Below are 22,093 nucleotides of genomic sequence, written 5' to 3' on the forward strand. Positions count from 1 at the left end.
ATGATAGCTCATCTCAGATCCCTGGGAGTAATAATTGTTCCGTATTTGGACGATTTGCTCATCAAGGCTCCGTCTCAACAGATGCTTCTCCAACAGGCGTTGCTAATATACAATGTACTAGTTCGGCACGGTTGGATAGTCAATTTCAAGAAATCACATCTGATTCCGTCTCAACGACTTCAATTCCTAGGTATGATTCTCGATACGGTAAATCAAAGAATTTACCTACCAGAACAGAAAGTACAGGTCATTCGTCATCTAGTACAATTAGTGCTCAAGCCACGCACAGTCTCGGTACATTTGTGCATTTGCCTCTTAGGCACAATGGTGGCGGCTTTCGAAGCGCTTCAGTTCGGAAGATTTCACTCACGTCCTTTTCAACTAGATGTGCTCGCACAGTGGTCGGGCTCGCATCTGCAGATTCACCACAGGGTGAAGTTGTCGCCACAGGCCAGAGTGTCCCTTCTCTGGTGGCTCAAAGTACACAATCTAACCACAGGGAAACGGTTCGGCGTCTGGAATTGGATAATTCTATCGACAGACGCGAGTCTCAGAGGCTGGGGAGCTGTAGTTCAAAGTTATCGGCTCCAGGGTCTCTGGGCAGATCACGAAAGATTGCTGTCTATAAATGTCCTGGAACTCCGGGCAATTTACAATGCGCTACGACAAGCAGTGCACATGTTTCGGCTTCAGACTGTTCAGGCGCAGTCAGACAATGCGACGGCGGTCGCATACATCAACAAGCAAGGAGGAACGAGAAGCCGCATGGCAATGCGGGAAGTAGCTCGGATCCTCAGGTGGGCCGAGTATCACCAAGTGATATTGTCGGCAGTGTTCATTCCAGGAGTGGACAACTGGGAGGCGGATTATCTCAGTCGTCGGGATTTTCATCCAGGAGAATGGGCATTAAATCCAGAAGTGTTTCACATGTTGGTCCAGAGGTGGGGTTACCCTCAGGTGGATCTGATGGCATCTCGCCACAATCACCAAATGCCCCAGTATGTGTCCAGAACGAAAGATCCAAAGGCAGTGGCGGTGGATGCTCTCACAGTCGCGTGGCCGTACAGCCTCGTGTATCTGTTTCCACCGTTTCCGCTGCTCCCTCTGTTGCTAAAACGGATCAAAAGAGAGTCCGTCACAGTCATACTAGTGGCGCCTCATTGGCCTCGGAGAGCTTGGTTCTCGGATCTCCGCGGACTACTCGCAGACTATCCTTTGCCGCTCCCACTACGTCCGGACCTGTTACAACAGGGTCCGTTCCTTTACCCCGATTTTAGCGCGGCTGTATTTGACGGGGTGGCTGTTGAGACCGCCCTCTTAACAAGAGAGGGCATTCCAGAATCGGTTATACCAACCATGTTACGAGCTAGGAAGCAGGTTACGGCAGCTCATTATTACAGAATCTGGCGTGCCTATATAGGTTGGTGTGAAGCTCGAAAGTTTCCGACATCATCTTTCAAGTTATCCCGTCTTTTGTAATTTCTACAGATGGGGTTAGATGGAGGACTGCGTCTATAGACACTAAAAGTGCAGATATTTGCGTTGTCAATTTACTTTCAAAGAAAATTGGCTCTATTGCCGTCGGTACACACGTTTCTGCAGGGTGTCCTCAGAGTACAGCCTCCATTCATTCCACCTACAGCGCCATGGGACTTGAATCTGGTTTTAGATTTCTTACAGTCCTTATACTTTGAACCCTTACAACAAGTGGATATTAAATTTCTCACTTGGAAAACAATTTTTCTCTTAGCCTTAGCTTCAGCAAGGCGTGTTTCAGATTTGGGTGCCTTGTCGTGCAAGCCACCGTATTTGGTGTTTCATAATGACAGAGCGGAACTTCGGACGAATCCCGCTTTCCTACCAAAGGTAGTGTCATCTTTTCACATCAATCAACCAATAGTAGTTCCTGTGTTAACAGGAGATTCTGGAACGTTGGATGTGGTACGCGCATTACGCGTTTATGTGTCCCGAACGTCGACAGTTCGTAAGACGGATACGTTGTTTGTTCTCTATGATGCTGCCAAGATGGGTTGGCCAGCTTCTAAGCAGACCTTATCCAGATGGATTAAACTGACCATACGTCAGGCTTACCTTCATGCTAGGTTACAGCCACCTACATCAGTAACAGCTCATTCCACACGTGCTGTGGGAACGTCATGGGCAGCGAGTCGTGGAGCTTCTACGACACAGCTTTGCCGGGCGGCTACATGGTCTTCAGTGCACACATTTGTGCGCTTTTACAAGTTTGCGGCATCAGCATCTAGCTTTGGCCGCCTAGTGTTACAGGTGCCAAACAGCTCTTCCGCCCAAGGGGGAAGCTTTGGTACGTCCCAAGAGTACTCCAGTGACCCCTAGTGGATGAAAAAGAAAATAGGATTTTGGTACTTACCAGGTAAATCCTTTTCTTTGAATCCATAGGGGGGCACTGGACGCCCACCCAGAGCAGTTTACCTGGTTTGGGGTAAGTTCAGTAGATCTTATGGTAACACATTCTCACCGACTGGTTCAAATTAACAAGTTCTAATCGGTTATGGTGTCAACTGTTTAGTTGTCAGTAATGTTGTGTCAACTTTATTGTTGTCCGTTATGTTATATGTAATTCTCCATTGTCAACCTCTCTATAGCTCCTGTTCGGCTCAGTAAAAAACACTGAGGTACTCTTGGATATGGAGGGGAGGAGTAGTTCCAAAATTAATTTATTCGGTGCCTTCTTCCTGTGGAAGACGTCCATATCCCAAGAGTACTCCAGTGCCCCCTATGGATTCAAAGAAAAGGATTTACCTGGTAAGTACCAAAATACTATTTTCTGCCTAATATATCCCATGCATAAAAGTCCACTAAGTCCTTTTTTCCTTGGCTGTGTATTAAAATTATTAGATATGGTGTAATTTAGCCAAATTAGAACATGCCATAAATTCTAGAGTTTTTATTTAAGCTGGTCACATACTTTCTGCTGGAGTGATTTTATAGTTACTGAATAGCCAAATCTGTAACTATTCCGCCCACAACTCTATGCAGAACTGGTCATTTGGCAATCAACTTAGTCATCCTTGTCAGCTGATAAAACACAAGCGTGTGATGTGGTTGTCATGCCTAATCAAATATAATTATAATCTGATTGAACGAACGAAATATAATTAGTTTACCATTGTAGCATGTGTTTATGTTTGCTATTTTATTTATATATATTTTTTGCATGTTTTACAGATGGCAGTGAATTGAAAACAATAAGAGGAGAACTTAAACATCGTATTCGGATTCAGTCTGCCAAGTTACTACGGCAGTTGAAGCAGAAGGACAGACTTCAGCACAAGTTACAGAAGAATTGCGATATTGTGACCGCGTGTTTGCAGGCCGTTTCACAGAAACGTCGTGAGTATACATTGGGAAGCCTGATAAAGGCATTTATTTATAGAAGCGGTGGTTGAAGTCTTAACTTGAGAACAATAAATGTATGAATAATATAACATATTTATAAATTAAATTGCCAATGTTTCTTATTCATATTTATAAGGATGTGAACAAATTTGTTGGTACCCTTACAGCTCATTGAAACAGTACTTCATTCCTCCTTTGTCATATATACCTGCATGCCTTTGCTACTGTAGAATAAAGCAAAGAAACTGTGGAAAGATTCAATTATTTATTTTTCTCCAATGATATTCTAAAATGTCCTGGACAGATTTGTTGGTATACCTTTTGAAAAGATAATAATTGGATTATAGTGATATTTCAAACTAATTGCTTTCTTTAATTGGCATCACACGTGTATTCAATCTTCTGACCAGTCATTTAGTTTACTTAAATAGCAAAAAGTAGTTACTCTGCTGTTTGGTATCATCATGTGCACCACACTGAACATGGACCAGAGAACACAAAGTCTGAGGACGCAGAAAACAATAGACATGTTAAAGGTAAACCAAGCTTATTGGGTTTGATCCTGCGCTCACTTTATTCTCTCTAGTGAGACTGTTAGCTGCAAGTAGAATCGGAGAAGATCCTAGTCTCTGCAATGGCATGCAATACAAAAGGTTGTTGTACCCACGCTTAGCTTGTAATGCGCAGTGATGTGGTTATGTTATTGACCAAAAGTACTACAGGAAACCCGTGAATTGTTCTAGGGCTTTTTAATAATGTTGTTAGTACAACCAATTACTATAATCAACAACTGTGTCTGGCATTAATTGTATAATGTATAATGGCCAATGCTGGTGAATATGTAATCATTTAACATTGGTATCTTAAATGAACGTTCAGACAGCATAACACCCAAACAATAATTGAAGTCTTGAGGGGATATTTACTAAGAATCATTTTGAGTGGCGGTCCATGATCACCCCTTATCACCGGAATGTTTTGTGCAGCAAATCGCACATTTATGAACAATCATGTTGACTTGCGTATTGTCTTTCGATGGTGTATGTAGTTGATTTGTGGAGTGTTGTGAGGTGTGAATTTAGCTGCGATAAAGCAGCGTGTTTTTATGTGAAGCCTGCATAGATCAGTGAGATCCGTGCAGGCTTTTCTGGCTATGGCATTACCCCCCCAGCTACTAAGAGCCCGGTGCAGGTAGTAGAAAATACAGGTGAACCTTATGCATTGTTTACTCTGTATTTCCAGAACCAGGACCAGCTCAAGAGCCTGGTGCTGATTTAATGAAATACGGGGGAACCAATAATATTTTTTTCTCTGTATTTCTTTAACCAGGGCAGGTTCGCAGATTCCCGGTGCTAGTTATGAATTGGAGGGGTGAGGAAGGGGGGGAGGGGAAGAGACCCTTCTCTGTTTGAAAAAAAAAAAACAACAACTTTATTTCACTTGCAACACAAAAGCCTGTACGGATCTCACTGATCCGTGCAGGCTACACATCAAACACAAGTGCATTGATTTGGTACATTGAGGTACGATTTTGGACTTTGAGCAATTTCATTAAAACTATTGTTAGTAAATTTGCTATTTCCATAGTAACAATGTTATTTGGATGATGTTTGTTCCGATGGTGATTTGGAGTGTGATGTCGAATTTGACCTGCTATTTGCATATGAAATTAGCAAATTGTGGCTTTTTCGCAAAACAACTGGCAAAATCTATCAAATTTAGTAAATTTCCTCCTCATGGTCTTAGTTGTGGCGCGCTGCACTTCAAAATCGCTGTCATACCCTTAGCACACCTATAACATTCAAAACTATACAGGAGAAGTTCTCTGATATACTGTTTTGGACTGCCATCTGCATTCACTACCTACATCGTCATCTTGTGAGATTAGGAACCTGGAAGTCTCGCTCAGCATCTGTAGGTCATCACGCCAGAGAGAGTCTGTCCAGATCCACCAGAATGCTAGGAACTGAGGAAAAGGTCTGGACATAGGGGACACCCAGGCCCCTAAAGGACTAGCATTACCCACCAGCATTCCCAGTTATCCGGTTGGAGGGTATGCAGTTGAGTTGCCGGCAGTCGGGATACAGACGCTGGGATCCCAACTGCTGACAATGCTGACAGCCAGAATCCCGTCTAACGGGGGCTATTCCCACTCGTGGGTGTCCATGACACCCAAAGAGTGATAATAGAATCTGTGGCCAGCGCAGCGAGTGACCGAGCCCGCAATGGACTCTTTGCACCTGCCCCACTGCCGCCATACTGAAGATCGGGAGGCAGTTGTCGGTATACCGATGGCTGGCATCCAGATTGTCGGTAAATCCTACTGATCCCGGTTAGAGAGCATGGGCTAGAAAAGAACTCTGGAGGGTACATCCTTTGTGTTAGACAAGGGGTGGGGAACCTGCGGCCCTCCAGCTGTTTTTGAACTACAGATCCCAGCATGCCCTGCAACAGTTTTAGCATTGTCAAATAGCAAAACTGTCACAGGGCATGCTGGTATGTGTAGTTCAACAACAGCTGAAGGGCCAAAGGTTCCCCACCCCTTGGTTAGACAGTGGTTTAGAGGTGTGGGACACCATGACCTGGTCCTCAAGACTGAATGTCCATTTAAGACCCCAATGTAATGTGATTACATACTCAACGGCATTGGTCATTTATACAGATGATACTATAATTTTAAAATGCCAAGCACAGTTGTTGATTATTATTTCTGCAGCGGGGTACACTGGTATTCCACAGGGAATAACATCGGGGTGTAGAGTAGGATCTTGATCCGAGGCATTAACAGGCTAAAAGCTTTGACTGTTCCCAAGATGCTCAGCCCCGCCTCCTCTATAACCCCGCCTCCGTGCACAGGATCTCAGTTTGTAAGTTGGTGCCTGCAGTGCAGGCAGCTAGCAGGCAGGACTGCTCCAGCAGCCCTAAGAAGAGCTATTTTAAAGAAGATAGAAGACTTCAAGGGCTGCAGCAGAGGCACTCTAGTGCTAGATAGCATTCTGATATCTCCTGCTGCAGCTAAATCACCTCCCCCAGCGGCGCTGTATACTCCTGCGTCCCTGGTTGCCGGGTACTTACAGCGGAGGCTCCGGTTCTTCACCCAGGGCGCACACACAAACCGAAGTTCTCCGGGATTGTGTTGCCACACTCAGGGAGGAAACAACAAAAATTTGGAAAGGCTAAAACCTGGGCGCTAGATGGTAAACCATACATGGAACATCAAAGTGGCCACATATATTAATATACAATACGTCCAATTCAATGGGGTCAAGTTGTATTCGTATTTTCCAACTATTCTGATGTCGCTTGATATTTCAATTCAAACTTGATCCAACAATGAACATGAAAAGTAAAAATACAAACAAATGTGTAAAAAAGTTTTAAATTTCAAGGCCATGTTCGTTTGATTTATGTGTTTCTATCCAATACACATAAGTGCCAAAACATATAATAGTGATAATAAGTGTGGAAAAGGTTCTTATAGAAAAGTGTCTTTGTGATCTTTAAAAGATGCGTACCCCACTCACTCTATAGTGGGGAAAGTGAAGTTTATAAAGGTATCTTTGACATCGGAAATAGCAGGTAGGCAAGCGTACCCCACTCACTGTGATATGAACAGTATCAAACACATCAAGGTTTCTTTACTTCCTGATGTCCTCTAGTGTATTTAACCACGTTCTCGTGTATCAGCTCTATCCGAAGGGTGTCTGGAGTTCAACTTGGGGATGTGAAAAGAAAATAACCAAATGTGTAGAACTACAATAGCCACATTTAAATTAATTATGATGTTATGGTAATCAGTGTGAGCGTACCCCAATTCGCATATCAGAAAGGTTCATCTATACACATCAAGGTTTCTTTATCATCAATGCATATATCTCCCCATGACCCTCTCTATGATATGAATAGGGATGGAGGGAATCACTGATTTTCCAGAGGTACGTACCCCACTTACGAATATATGGAGGCTAATAAAGCATATCAAGGTATCTTTTCTTCTTAATTGTTACACTCAAGGAAATAAGCGTACCCCACTCACAATCAAGCAAGATGATATCAGACACATAAAGGTATCTTTTCGCTGTTACTGTCCACACACAGATTCCAGGGCAGGTTCTTCAGCCCACTCCCATATAAAATGTTTTTAAATGTCCACCAAGGTCATAAAATCCAAAAAAAAACTTTATTCCAAAAACCCCAAACAAAAGGGGATATATAAAAACAGGTATAACATTCACAATATCCACGGTATACAACAACATAAAAATATGGCTTAAAAACAAGAAAAAAAGTCCACATGAATACTGAATCCTCCAGAGGAGATGTTACAAAAACCAAATTGGTTACCTCAAGAAGGATAGGTTAGAGATGAAAAAATGGCTGTCCACACTCCTGTCGACGCGTTTCGGTCAATACTTGGACCTTTATCAAGACAGGTGGTTTACACTTTCATATCATGTCAGCTACAGGGGTCGATGGGTCTGGGGCTGATTCCACCATGCGCGGTTATGATGTCCCAGATGCATTTGAGGATAACATGGCTGCGGAGGGTTCAGGTTTTGGGGTTTTTGTACCCCCCAGTCAGTTTGTAACAACGGTGGCACATCAGGGCCCGCCTTGGGCTGCCTTTTCTAATTTACTGACTACGCTGGTACCTATACTCGCGCCCCCTATGGGACCTCCTGTGCCTTATCAGCCTTATATGGTCCCTGCGGTTAATCCGCCATGCACAGATGCTCTGTCCACTCAGTTACAGCAATTGAATAACTCTTTGGATAAACGCATTCCTGACCCTCGCCCGCCTAAGACTAAACCTAAGAAGTCCTTTAAGCGGGCTGTTACTTCTTCTCAATCCAAGATACCTATTCCGATGAAGATGGCGTGTATACTGACCCCACAGACTCTGATCATGACGTTTCTGATGGGGAATATCATAGGTGGATGTTCCTGATCTATTAGAGGCTATCAGGCTCATTCTTCAGATTGATGATGATCCTGAGCCTGCTACTACATCTAAGAAACCGGACAGGTTCAAAGGTCAGAAGGTTACTAAATTGGTTTTACCTCATTCTGACCACTTGGTTGACATACGTCAGGAATCCTGGGAGAACCCAGTAAAGAAATTTACCCCGCAAAAGAAAATGCTATCCCGCTATCCCCTTGCGGCAGAGTTGAGTAAAAATTGGGAAACGTCACCGCCGGTGGATTCGCAAATCGTTCGGCTGGTGGTGTCATCTGCTCTGCCTGTCACTACCGTCACTTCTCTCAAGGAGCCGACGGATAAGTGTGTTGAGGGCTGCTTAAAAGCCATCTATACCCTTGCAGGGGCTGCGCATAGGCCCACCATTGCGGCTTCTTGGGCCGCAGATGCTATTGAGGCTGAGTTTACATCCAATTTTTCTGAACATGCCAGACAATGTCTCTCTTATATTGTCACGGCGTCTCATTACATTAAAGAAGCAGCTTCAGATGCAGGTGTTCTGGCGGCCAAGGCTGCTACGACATCCATTTTGGCTCGCCGTATTCTCTGGTTGTGGTCCTGGTCGGTGGACTTGGACTCTAAGAAAACCATGGAGGTGCTCCCGTTTAAAGGAAACATCTTAGCGTCTGCTAAGACTGCATGTCTACCTAGTACTACTCCTTCGGCCCCGAAGGAGTAGTACTACTCCTTCGGCCTCGAAGGCTAAGAGTACTTCCATTCATTCCTTTCACCCTTTGGGCAAAACAAAGGGTCAGGCATACCCGAAACAGTCTCGCACTTCCAAAACCACCAGGCCCAAGCCTAAACGTGCCTGGGCTGCCCGTCGGCCAGCTTCCAAATCTGACAAGCCTGCGGCATGAGGGGGCGGGCCTCCCCCTGGGGGATCCCAGGGTGGGAGGCGGACTTCTACAGTTCACCCAGGTATGGTTGAAGACCACTTCAGATGCTTGGGTGCGGGAAGTCGTCACCGTTACGCTATATCCTTCAAGACACGTCCCCCTCCTCGCTGTTGCCTGACGGACATCCCTTCGGATCAGGTGAAGGCAACAACTCTCCGTTTAGTGGTACAATCCCTCCTGGACACCGGAATGGTAGTACTGGTGCCTCTGGCTCAGAGGGGCAGGGGGTACAATTCAATGCTGTTCCTAGTCCCCAAACCAAATGGTTCCCCCGGCCCATTCTCAACCTCAAATCTGTGAACAAGTTTGTGAGGGTCTACAAGTTTCGTATGGAGACCCTTCGCTCTATTGTCGTGGCTTTGGAACCAGGGGACTATATGGTATCCCTGGATATACAGGATGCTTACCTGCATATCCCTATTGCCATGTCACATCAGCAATACCTGCGGTTTGCTGTTGGCAATCTCCATTACCAATTTCGGCCCTTATCGTTTGGTCTGACCGCGGCTCCGCAAACTTTCACCAAGGTCATGGCAGTTATGACATCTTCACTCCGCCGTCGGGGCATCCGGATCCTGCCGTATCTGGACGATCTGCTGAGCCTGGCCAATTCCCCAGAAGTTCTCCTCCGTCATTTGGATCTGACGATCCAGTTTCTGCAAGCCCACGGGTGGCTCATCAACTGGAAGAAATCATCCCTGGTCCCTGCCCAGAGCATGGTGCATCTGGGAGCGTTGTTGGACACACACAACCAGAGGTTGTTTTTGTCACAGGAGAAAGTCCAGAAGCTTCAGGACAAGATGCGTTGCTTCCTCTCTCGTCCGCGTGTGTCGATATACTCGGCGATGCAAGTACTAGGCCTCATGGTGTCGGCTTTCGACATGGTGGAGTACGCTCAATTTCATTCCCGCCCTCTGTAGAAACTGATTCTTGCCAAGTGGGACGGCCTGCCAGCCATATCGGCAGTGTTCATTCTGGGGGTCCTCAACTGGGAAGCGGACTTCCTCAGTCGTCAGGACGTACACGCCCGAGAGTGGAGCCTTCATCCAGAAGTATTTCAACTCCTAGTGGACAAGTGGGGCGTCTAGACACAATCGCAAGGTTCCGGTCTTCGGAGCAAGAACAAGGGATCTTCAAGCAGCGTTCGTGGACGCACTGGCAATTCCATGGAACTTTCGGCTGCCGTACGTGTTCCCTCCGGTGTCACTCCTGCCCAGAGTAGTGAGGAAGTTCAAGCAAGAAGGAGGATTCCTACTTCTAATAGCCCCAGCGTGGCCCAGATGGCATTGGTTCTCAGACCTACAGGGTCTCTCGCTAGAGCTTCCTCTTCTGCTTCCGCAACGACCAGACCTCCTCGTTCAGGGCACTTGTGTTTACCAGGATTTGGCCCGACTGGCTTTGACGGTGTGGCTCTTGTAGCTTCCGTACTGAGGGCCAAAGGATTTTCTGAGGTGGTCATTCAAACTGTGTTGAAGGCCCGTAAGCCAGCTTCTGATCGGATTTACCATAGGGTCTGAAATTCTTACTTTGCTTGGTGCGCATCTAACAATCATGACGTTTAGTATGGCCAAACTTTTGGCCTTCCTACAACAGGGCCTGGACTTGGGCCTTCGGCTGGCCTCACTCATATTTCTGCCTTGTCGGTATGGTTTCAGAGAAAAATTGCGACCCTGCCTGATGTTCATACCTTCACTCAGGGTGTTTTGCGGATTCAACCTCCCTATGTCCCAACTGTGGCTCCTTGTGATTTGTCGGTGGTTCTGGAGGCTTTGCAAGAGTCTCCATTTGAACCTCTTGAATCTGCGTACCTTAAGTGGCTTTACCTCAAGTTCTTGTTTCTGCTGGCTATTGCTTCTGCTAGACGGGTATCAGATTTGGGTGCCTTGTCTTGTAGGTCCCGCTATCTGATTTTTCACCGTTACTGGGTGGTTCTTCGAATGCGCCCTGATTATCTACCTAAAATGGTGTCTTCTTTAAACCTTAACCAGGAGATTGTGGTTCCGGGCTTTGTCTCTCTGGATTTATCCTCCAAAGTATCTATGTGAAGAGGACGGCCTCCGTTAGGAGGTCTGATTCTCTCTTTGTACTGTTTGGTTTTCACAAACGTGGCTGGCCTGCTAACGAGCAGACCTTGGCCAGATGGATTAGAATGGTGGTTGCACATGCTTTTGTACAGGTTGGCCTTCCAGCTCCTGCTACCATCAAAGTCCATTCTACTCTGTCTGTTGGACCTTCTTGGGCGGCGCGCCGTGGTGCGACCCTTGAACAATTGTGCAAGGCAGCTACGTGGTCCTCGGTGAACACGTTCATAAGGTTCTATGCCTTCGATACTTCCGCCTCCCAGGATTCTTCCTTTTGACGCCGGGTTCTTGTGCCCGCTACAGTGTGTCCCCTTCCATAAGGAACTGCTTTAGGACCTCCCTGATGTTATTCCCTGTGGAATACCAGTGTACCCCGCTGCAGAAAAGGAGATTTTTGGTAAGAACTTACCCTAGTTAAATCTCTTTCTGCGAGGTACACTGGATTCCACAGGGCGCCCACCCTGACGCACTTAGCTTCTTTGGGTTTGTATGGCATTAGCCTCTGATAACTTCTCCCGTCGTGAGATGGCTACTAACTGCTGTCGTCTTTTGCCTGCTACTGTATTGTACTGGTTTACGAAACTGAGCTCCTGCGCACGGAAGCGGGGTTATAGAGGAGGCGGCGCTGAGCATATTTGGGAACAGTCAAAGCTTTTAGCCTGTTGGTGCCTCGGATCAAGATCCTACTCTACACCCCGATGTTATTCCCTGTGGAATCCAGTGTACCTCACAGAATGATTTAACAAGGGTAAGTTCTTACCATAAATCTCCTTATTTGGTTGCACTAGCATCACTAGTAAAAAAAAGCCTTCATACAATTCACAGGTTTTATATAGTAATGTTTGTCAATAGCATAAACACTTCATTGCACATTACAAGCTAGGCGAGGCTATAACCACCTTTTTCTATTGCATTTTAAAGGTAAAGGCTATAAGACCATTTCCAGGCAGCTTGATGTTCCTGTGGCTACAGTTGCAAATATTAAGAAGTTTAAAGTCCATAGGGCTATAGCCATGCTCCCTGGACATAGCCCAGATTAAACAGAAGGATAGTTAGAATATTAGCAAAAGAGCCAAGTAAAACATCTAAAGAGATACAAGATGCACTCCAAGGTCAAGGTACGTCAGTGTCTGATTGCACCATCCAACACTTTGAGCGCCAGTGGGCTCCATGAAGAAGTCACAGGAAGACTTCACTTTTGAAAAAAAACAGATTGTTTTGGGAGAATGTCCTTTGGTCAGATGAGTCAAAACTGGAGCTTTTTGGCAAGTCACATAAACTCTATGAAGCTTTCCAAGAAAAGAGTACCATACCTACAATGAAACATGGAGGAACCTTGGTTATGTTTTGGGGCTTCTTTGCTGCATCTGGCACAGAGTTCCTTGAATATGTGCAGGGCACAATGAAATCTCAAGGTATTCTGGATAGAAATATACTGCCCAGTCTTAGTTCCAGGTCTTGGTTCCTCCAACAGGATAGTGACCCTAAACACACATCTAAAAGCAGCCAAGAATGTATAAGAACGGAACATTGGACTATTCTGAATTGGTCTTCTAATGAGCCCTGATCTGAATCCTATCTATGAAATTGGCTGAAATATGCAGTTTGGAGAAGGCACCCATCAAACCTGAGACAGGTGGAGCAGTTTGCTATGTAAGAGAGGCCCAAACTACCAATTGACAGGTGCGGAAGAAAACTCACGAAGAGAGACAGAAATCTAAAGGTTGCACAACAGAGTATTAGGTTAAGGCTCCGTAATGACATTTTGATTTGTGGTATTATTTAAAATATTTTGTTGAATCAAAAATCAAATGCAAAGTCTTTTTTATATTTAATATGGAATTGAACAGTGCTGGATGCCAAGTACTGTTGTCAGTTTCAAGTTATTTCAGGGGAAAAATATAATTTCTCAGTGGAAGGCTACCAACAAATTCGTCCACATCTGTACCTTCTAATTACTGTTACCAGATAATGGGCGTGATTCAGACCTGATCGCAGCAGCAAATTTGTTAGCTAACGGGCAAAACCATGTGCACTGCAGGTGGGGCAGATAGAACATGTGCAGAGCGAGTTAGATTTTGGTGGATTATATTGTTTCTGTGCAGGGTAAATACTTGCTTTTTTATTTTTACACTGTGATTTAGATTTCAGTTTTAACACACCCCACCCAAATCTAACACAATCTGCACGTTATATCTGTCCCCTCTGCAGTGCACATGGTTTTGCCCATTAGCTAACTAATTTGCTGCTGCGATCAGGTCTAAATTAGGCCCAATATTCAGATGCAAGAAGGATTTTTTACTATTTAGGGAATGTATTGATAAATGCAATAGTAAATTTTAATAAGGCAGCAATTTTATGTAGTTTTAACAAGCCTAATAATGTGTTGTTATCTTAATACATAAAGTTATAAGCTAACACTTCTGTCTTTGTTTTGTTGACATGCAGCACGGCAATATATTATTTTAAGGTATGGTAAATATACACAGAGAGCATGGTATTTGGGTCAGTGTTTGTAGTCCTTAGTCATCTAATCTGTCTACTTTCTCAGACATTGATCGTTTTAGTTATTTTTGTTGGTGTTATGATTTTTTTTTTTTATCCCTGCAATACTTGTTGAAAAGTTTCAGGGTAGTGTAAACTGTCAGCAGGTAAAGCAATTTAAAACAGGATAATGGTGTTAGGAAAGTCCACACCTCACCTCTATGATATACTCAAACTGAAAGTGAAACTGCAGGGATATATTGCAGCCTCCTATCTCCTAACCTGCTGCTGGTAATATTAATAATGCTGATCTGACTTTCACACTTGCTGCATACGGAGAGAGGGAGCTGGGCAGAAGAGAGTGGGCATACCTTCCAACTTTGATTAGACATGCAGCGGGACTCCTGTGCGCCTGCTGGCAAAAGGGGGTGTGGCTCCAGAGAAGGGTTTGTGACTTCACGGTAATGTCACGTTCGTGAGCCACGCCCCTATTTTCCATCACTATGGGGGCATGGCCAGCGCTCAGTGATCTGCTGTTATGCCCCAGTCCCATTTGGGAGGTATGGAGTGGGGGTAGGAGTAGAGAGGAACTGGGGGAGAAATAAAGAGGGCATGAGAGTTGGGGCAGATAGGGACTGTGAAGTGAGGGGGGTAAGGACAGATAGGGCATGGGTAGGGTGAAAGGGGGAGAGGTTAGAATAGGGAACAGAGTGATAGGGGCAGTGGAGCAAGAGATGCAGATTTTCTCCAGCAGGGTCCACCGGTTATCCACAGGATAACATTGGGACAGTGACAGCGATAGCGGATTTGCACCAATTGGTCAAAGCTTTTCGGCCTCCTGGCTCAGGCAAATCAGTTTTTTGTTTGGTGCGGCAGGAGCCGGACCATGGTCAGAGGGCTGCTGGTTTTTAGCAGCCCTAAGCTTTCTTACTTTATTTTTATAGTCTTACTATTTTTTCTTGAGTGATCTTTCTAAAAAGTGTCTTATATGTACCTTAGAAAGAGTCGCTCCAACAACTCTTCGCCGGGTCGCGACAACGCTTACCCACGAGTACAGTGCTATTTCGGTGGGCATCTGTGTTGGATATACTAGCAGGTCCAGCATACGTTACCAGGCTGTGACCGGAGCACGGGGAGAAGGTTAGGCATCGGTTTTGCTTAGAACGGGAATACGGACACAGCCGCACTGTTTTGGGAGGAGACTACCAGTCGCTGACGCGGCTGCCACCTCGGTTGCACCAGCACTAGGCCTTAGGGATCAGAGGCTCCAGGAATAGCATGAGGCCGCGATTCCTAGGGTTGATGTCAGCAGTGGGGAATCAGATGCTCTCCTGGTCGCCCCTCCTCCCAGTTCATGACCAGTTTCCTCCGAGTCTCCTGCCATGAACTGTTTCCCGCTTCCGTCTCAGACGCTGTACACGAAGAGGACCCAGTCGCAGCATAGGCGGCTGTGTGACGGGTGCGTTTGTGTTCTCTGAGCGTCTGTGTTCACTGTAGGTTCATGCAGCGGCAGTGTACACTAATAGCGTCTGGATCCACTCAGCGTTGGCTAATTTATTGATCGGTCCTGGAAGCGAGGTGAGTCTCCCTGTATCCCAGTCTACTGAGTACGGGTAATACAGTCTCTACCTTTTTGAGTCCGAATAGTTAGATAAAGTGCCTATTGCATATGAGTCTATATATACTATTACTGTTTCTTTCGCTATGCGTCTGAATACGGTAGATCTGTTTAAACATGATTCAGTAATATGTTCTACATACTTGAAATGAGTCTTGGCATACCGACAGCTGGGCGAGCGCAAATGAACCCATTGCAAGCTCGCTATGCTCGCCACGCTGCGGGCTTGGTGGCGCGCTACGCGCACCATGCTATCTATTCTCCCTCCAGGGGGTCGTGGACCCCCAAGAGGGTGAAAAGGTGTCTGTATGCCGGCTGTCAGGATTCCGGCGCCGGGATCCCGACAGCCAGCAAACTGAAGACCACCCCTCACAGCAACACCAACACCCATATCATGTTTGTCTTGCAAGATGGTTTATGTGCAAATTGTTTTAGTTTTCACCAGGGTCTCTTGAAAAATACAAGGCAGATTCAGGTGCAGGTTGATCCACCTTGGGCTATGTCTGCAAAGACATTATCCAGTATAGCTGAATGGATAATTCCTCCAACCCCTGTACCAGGGATAGGTTACATGATTAACCCTTACATTCAGCTTCCCATCTGCTGTTTATCACTTCCAGCAGCAGCCTCTCAAAAGAAACAGGCTGATAGGCCAGTGGTAAGTAAACCTTCATCCTCACAGGCTACACATGTTTCAGATGAGGATTCATCTGAGGATGAAAGCTCAATAAATTCTGCTTCGGCATACGAAGAGCAGGAGGAAGGTCTCGGCTCAGTGGATATAGCTGAGTTAATTAAAGCAATGAAAACCATTCTTTCCTTAGAGGATTAAGCAGAGCCTGTGTTAAAAACCAAGGCACCTGTGTTTAAATTAGAGATGTGCACTTGAAATTTTTCGGGTTTTGTGTTTTGGTTTTGGGTTCGGTTCCGCGGCCGTGTTTTGGGTTCGACCGCGTTTTGGCAAAACCTCACCGAATTTTTTTTGTCGGATTCGGTTGTGTTTTGGATTCGGGTGTTTTTTTCAAAAAACACTAAAAAACAGCTTAAATCATAGAATTTGGGGGTCATTTTGATCCCAAAGTATTATTAACCTCAAAAACCATAATTTCCACTCATTTTCAGTCTATTCTGAACACCTCACACCTCACAATATTATTTTTAGTCCTAAAATTTGCACCGAGGTCGCTGGATGACTAAGCTAAGCGACCCTAGTGGCCGACACAAACACCTGGCCCATCTAGGAGTGTCACTGCAGTGTCACGCAGGATGGCCCTTCCAAAAAACACTCCCCAAACAGCACATGACGCAAAGAAAAAAAGAGGCGCAATGAGGTAGCTGTGTGAGTAAGATAAGCGACCCTAGTGGCCGACACAAACACCTGGCCCATCTAGGAGTGGCACTGCAGTGTCACGCAGGATGGCCCTTCCAAAAAACACTCCCCAAACAGCACATGACGCAAAGAAAAAAAAGAGGCGCAATGAGGTAGCTGTGTGAGTAAGATAAGCGACCCTAGTGGCCGAGACAAACACCTGGCCCATCTAGGAGTGGCACTGCAGTGTCACGCAGGATGGCCCTTCCAAAAAACACTCCCCAAACAGCACATGACGCAAAGAAAAAAAGAGGCGCAATGAGGTAGCTGTGTGAGTAAGATAAGCGACCCTAGTGGCCGACACAAACACCTGGCCCATCTAGGAGTGGCACTGCAGTGTCACGCAGGATGGCCCTTCCAAAAAACACTCCCCAAACAGCACATGACGCAAAGAAAAAGAGGCGCAATGAGGTAGCTGTGTGAGTAAGCTAAGCGACCCTAGTGGCCGACACAAACACCTGGCCCATCTAGGAGTGGCACTGCAGTGTCACGCAGGATGGCACTTCAAAAAAATAGTCCCCAAACAGCACATGATGCAGAGAAAAAAAGAGGCGCAATGAGGTAGCTGTGTGACTAAGCTAAGCCACCCAAGTGGCCGACACAAACACCTGGCCCATCTAGGAGTGGCACTGCAGTTTTCTAGCGAGAGGATGAGTGCTTCCATCCTCATGTGAAGCTGAACCACTAGCCATGAACATAGGCCAGGGCCTCAGCCGTTCCTTGCCACTCCGTGTGGTAAATGGCATATTGGCAAGTTTACGCTTCTCCGACGACAATTTTATTTTAGATTTTTGAGTCCTTTTTTTACTGATATTTGGTGTTTTGGATTTTACATGCTCTGTACTATGACATTGGGCATCGGCCTTGGCAGACGACGTTGCTGGCATTTCATCGTCTCGGCCATGACTAGTGGCAGCAGCTTCAGCACGAGGTGGAAGTCGATCTTGATCTTTCCCTATTTTTGGAACCTCAACATTTTTGTTCTCCATATTTTAATAGGCACAACTAAAAGGCACCTCAGGTAAACAATGGAGATGGATGGATACTAGTATACTTATGGATGACGAGCGACTGCCGACACAGAGGTAGCTACAGCCGTGGACTACCGTACTGTGTCTGCTGCTAATATAGACTGGATGATAATGAGATAAAATTAAAATATATATATATATCACACTAGTACTGCAGCCGGACAGGTATATATTATGTAATGACGGACCTGCTGGACACTGTCTGTCAGACTCAGCACTGCAGACTCCTAAAGTAAGCTACTAGTATCAAGAAGATAGAAAAAAAAAAAAAACCACGGGTAGGTGGTATACAATTATGGATGGACGAGCGACTGCCGACACAGAGGTAGCTACAGCCGTGGACTACCGTACTGTGTCTGCTGCTAATATAGACTGGATGATAATGAGATAAAATTAAAATATATATATATATCACACTAGTACTGCAGCCGGACAGGTATATATTATGTAATGACGGACCTGCTGGACACTGTCTGCAGAATGCGTTTATAAAAAAAAACACCACACGACGAGTGTTTAACTTTTTCAGGCAGACAATCACAATATACTGGTGGTCAGCAGACAATCACAATACTGGTGGTCAGTGGTCACTGGTCAGTCACACTGGCAGTGGCACTCTGGCAGCAAAAGTGTGCACTGTACTTAAAATATGTACTCCTGCTATAACTGCTCCCCAGTCTCCCCCACAATTAAGCTGTGTGAGCAGTGAGCACTCAGCACAGTCAGATAATGATATACAGTATTACATATGATGCAGCACACTGGGCTGAGCACAGATATGGTATGTGACTGTGTCACACTGTGTATCGTTTTTTTTCAGGCAGAGAACGGATTAATTAAACTGGTGGTCACTGGTCACACTATCAGCAGCAAGTAGTACTCCTCCTAATAATATGCTCCCCAAAATTTGTGTCTCTCTCTAGTACTCTAGTCTAAACGGAGAGGACGCCAGCCACGTCCTCTCCCTATCAATCTCAATGCACGTGTGAAAATGGCGGCGACGCGCGGCTCCTTATATAGAATCCGAGTCTCGCGATAGAATACGAGCCTCGCGAGAATCCGACAGCGGGATGATGACGTTCGGGCGCGCTCGGGTTAACCGAGCAAGGCGGGAAGATCCGAGTCGCTCGGCCCCGTGTAAAAAAACCTGAAGTTCGGGCGGGTTCGGATTCCGAGGAACCGAACCCGCTCATCTCTAGTTTAAATGTCCCAAAAACAGTTAATACGGATTTTCCAGGGTCAGATCAGCTGACAGAAATCATGGAAGAAGCTTGTGCTACGTCCAGTAAGAAGTTTAGAATTCCTAAGGAATGGAATTCCAATTATCCTCTTCCAGCTGGGGATTGTTTAAAAAGGGAGGTGGCTCTTAAAGTAGATACGCATGTGATTCGATTAATGCGACAATCTACATTACCTTTGCCTTCAACATCATTAAATGATGTCACAGATATGAGAGTGTATGGTTTTTTAAAAACCATTTTTTCCCTGTCTGGGGCAGTCATAAGGCCAGCCATGGCTTCAGCTTGGATGGCAAAGGCAGTGGCTGCCTGGGCTGATGCATTGGAGGGCGATTTTTCAATAGCATAAAGAGAGCAAAAATCCCATATAGCACATATAAAATAGGCTGCAATGGAAGAAGCAGCATTGGATATGGGTACTATTGCCTCCAGGGCATCAGCTTCAACTATCGCTGCTCGCAGAGCAGTTTGGCTACGTACGTGGAAAGCAGATTCAGAATCTAAGCAGGTTTTGGAATCTTTGCCTTTTTCTGGAGATATTTTTTTTGGTAAAGAATTGACGGATATTTTGGAGTCAGAAGCAGACTCCAAGAAGGTAAAGTTTCCTTCCACATACAATTTCAAACCTAAAGTTCTGGCTTTTCGGCCCTTTCGGTCTCATGGAAAAGCTAAAGGAAAAAGTGATGCCAGGCAGTCCCAATACAACAAGTCTGGTAAGACTAAAAAGCATTGGGCTACCAGAGGACTGAGTGGTAAAACAGATAATAAGCCATCAGCCTGATGGTGCGGTCCTCCACCTGGGGGATCCCAGGTTGGTGGGCCAACTTCTTCAGTTTGCACAGATCTGACAGCAGTCTACAACAGATGCCTGGGTGCAGAAAGCGGTATCTCTAGGTTATGCTTTTGTCTTCAAGAAGCACCCTCCTCGAAGGTTTTTTTGTACCAGCCCATCTCGGGTAGAAACGAAGGCCAGGGCTTTGCAAGATGCAGTTCAGAAATTGCTTCGGTCAGTAGTAGTCATTTCAGTTCCTCCTGCGCAAGGAGGGCAGGGTTTTTACTCCAACCTGTTTCTAGTTCAGAAGCCAAATGGGTTATTTCAGCCCATTCTCAATCTCAAAGTTCTGAACAAGTACATTTGGGTACCTCACTTTCATATGGAAACTTTACATTCCATCATTTTGGCCATGGAGCCAGGGGATTATATGGTATCCTTAGATATACAGGATGCTTACCTACATGTTCCTATAGCACTGTCCCATCAGTGCTATCTCAGGTTCGCTATCCTCCAACAGCATTTTCAGTTCCAGGCCCTACCTTTTGAGTTAGCCCCAGCCCCCCAGAGTATTTACCAAGATTATGGTGTTAATGGCAGTTTATCTCCGCCAGCAGGGGATAAGAATTTTTCCATACCTTGACGATCTTTTAATCCTGGCACAGTCTCAGGAATTGTTCCTATGTCATCTGCAACAGACAATGACATGTCTGCAAAGGTACGGGTGGCTCATAAATTGGGCAAAATCATCTCTGGTTCCTTAACAGCGGATGACTCACTTGGGGGCTGTACTGGATTCAAGTCTTCAGAGAGTAATCTTACCTCTGAACAAGATATCCAAGGTTCAGTTAAGGATTCAGGACTTGCTACACAGTCAAAAGGTATCCATTCACGCAGCAATGCATGTGTTGGGATTGATGGTGTTAACATTCGACATGGTGGAGTAGGCACAGTTCCACTCGAGGCCTCTGCAGCATCTGATTCTTGCCAAATGGAATGGGTTGCATCAGATGATAAAAACGCAGACTATGGTTCTTACAATTTAAGTAACAAGGTCATTAGCCTGGCGGCTACAGACATCCCATCTGGACAAGGGGAGACCCTTTTGGATATCAGATTAGGAAATTCTGACAACAGATGCCAGTCTCCAGGTCTGGGGAGCAGTGTCCGGAAGATTGTGTTTCCAGGGGAAATGGACCAAGGAAGAAGGTTGCCTGCCAATAAATATATTGGAACTTTGGGCCATATACATGGCACTGATTCAGGCAAAGGACATTCTTCGGGGAAAACCAGTTAAGAACTGCTCGGACAATGCGACGACAGTAGCATACCTCAACCATCAGGGAGCAACTCTCAGCTGAAAAGCGATGAAGGAGGTAAGTCACATACTAAAGTGGGCAGAACATCATCCAGCCTTGTCCACAATGTTCATTCTGGGAGTACTAATCTGGGAAGCGGATTTTCTCAGTCGACGTGCCATTCAGGCAAGCAAATGGGCTCTACATCCGGACGTCTTCCAGACCCTAGTAGACAAGTGGGATTTGCCAGAGAGAGAGCTCATGGCGTCCCATCAGAACAACAAAGTTCTCGCATACGGGTCAAGAACAAGGATCCCAGAGCGATCTTTGTTGATGCCCTGTCAGTGAGATGGGACTTTCATCTGGCTTATGTGTTTCCTCCAATCACCCGATCACCCAGGGCGGTGAGAAAGGTAAAGCAAGGAAAGGATGCCGTGATACTAATAGATCTGCAGAGAATGTCGATGGATGCCCCACTCCTGCTCCCTCAACGTCCAGATCTACTGATGCAGGGTCCTTGTTATCACAGACATCTGGATCCGACTGTCTTTGACGGCGTGGCTCTTGAAACCTCTGTCCTGAAGTCAAGAGGATTCTCACAACAGGTAATTTAAAGAATGCTCAGAGCAAGGAAACCTTCCTCACCTCGCATTTATCACCGAATATGGCAAATCTATATTCATTGGTGCAGTGAACGGAAAATGGACCCCAAGTCTTTCAGAGTTTCCAGGGTCTTAGCATTCCTTCATGCAGGAATGGATAAAGGTTTGAAGGTGGCTTCCTTCAGAGTTCAAGTGTCAGCATTGACTGTATGGTTCCAAAAGAAAATTACCAATTTCAGGATGTTCCTACTTTTTTTCCAGGGAATGCTGCGCATTCAACCTCCTTTTGTTCCCCCTACAGTGGCATGGGACTTAAATTTAGTCCTAAAGGCCCTTCAAGTTGCC

The 22,093-nt window shown here is 45.6% G+C and overlaps 1 protein-coding gene across 4 annotated transcripts in view; it reads left to right on the forward strand.

The window, feature by feature from the left end:
• Positions 1-22,093, forward strand: part of TBC1D30 (TBC1 domain family member 30) — a 192,476-nt gene that overhangs the window by 100,006 nt on the left and 70,377 nt on the right. For all 4 annotated transcript variants that reach the window (XM_063927548.1, XM_063927551.1, XM_063927550.1 and 1 more), the window contains exon 3: positions 3,208-3,372. In XM_063927548.1, the coding sequence (XP_063783618.1) occupies positions 3,208-3,372 (165 nt within the window). The remainder of the gene's footprint in view (positions 1-3,207; positions 3,373-22,093) is intronic.

Source organism: Pseudophryne corroboree, chromosome 6 (assembly GCF_028390025.1).
Source record: "Pseudophryne corroboree isolate aPseCor3 chromosome 6, aPseCor3.hap2, whole genome shotgun sequence".
In the NCBI taxonomy this organism is placed as follows: domain Eukaryota; kingdom Metazoa; phylum Chordata; class Amphibia; order Anura; family Myobatrachidae; genus Pseudophryne; species Pseudophryne corroboree.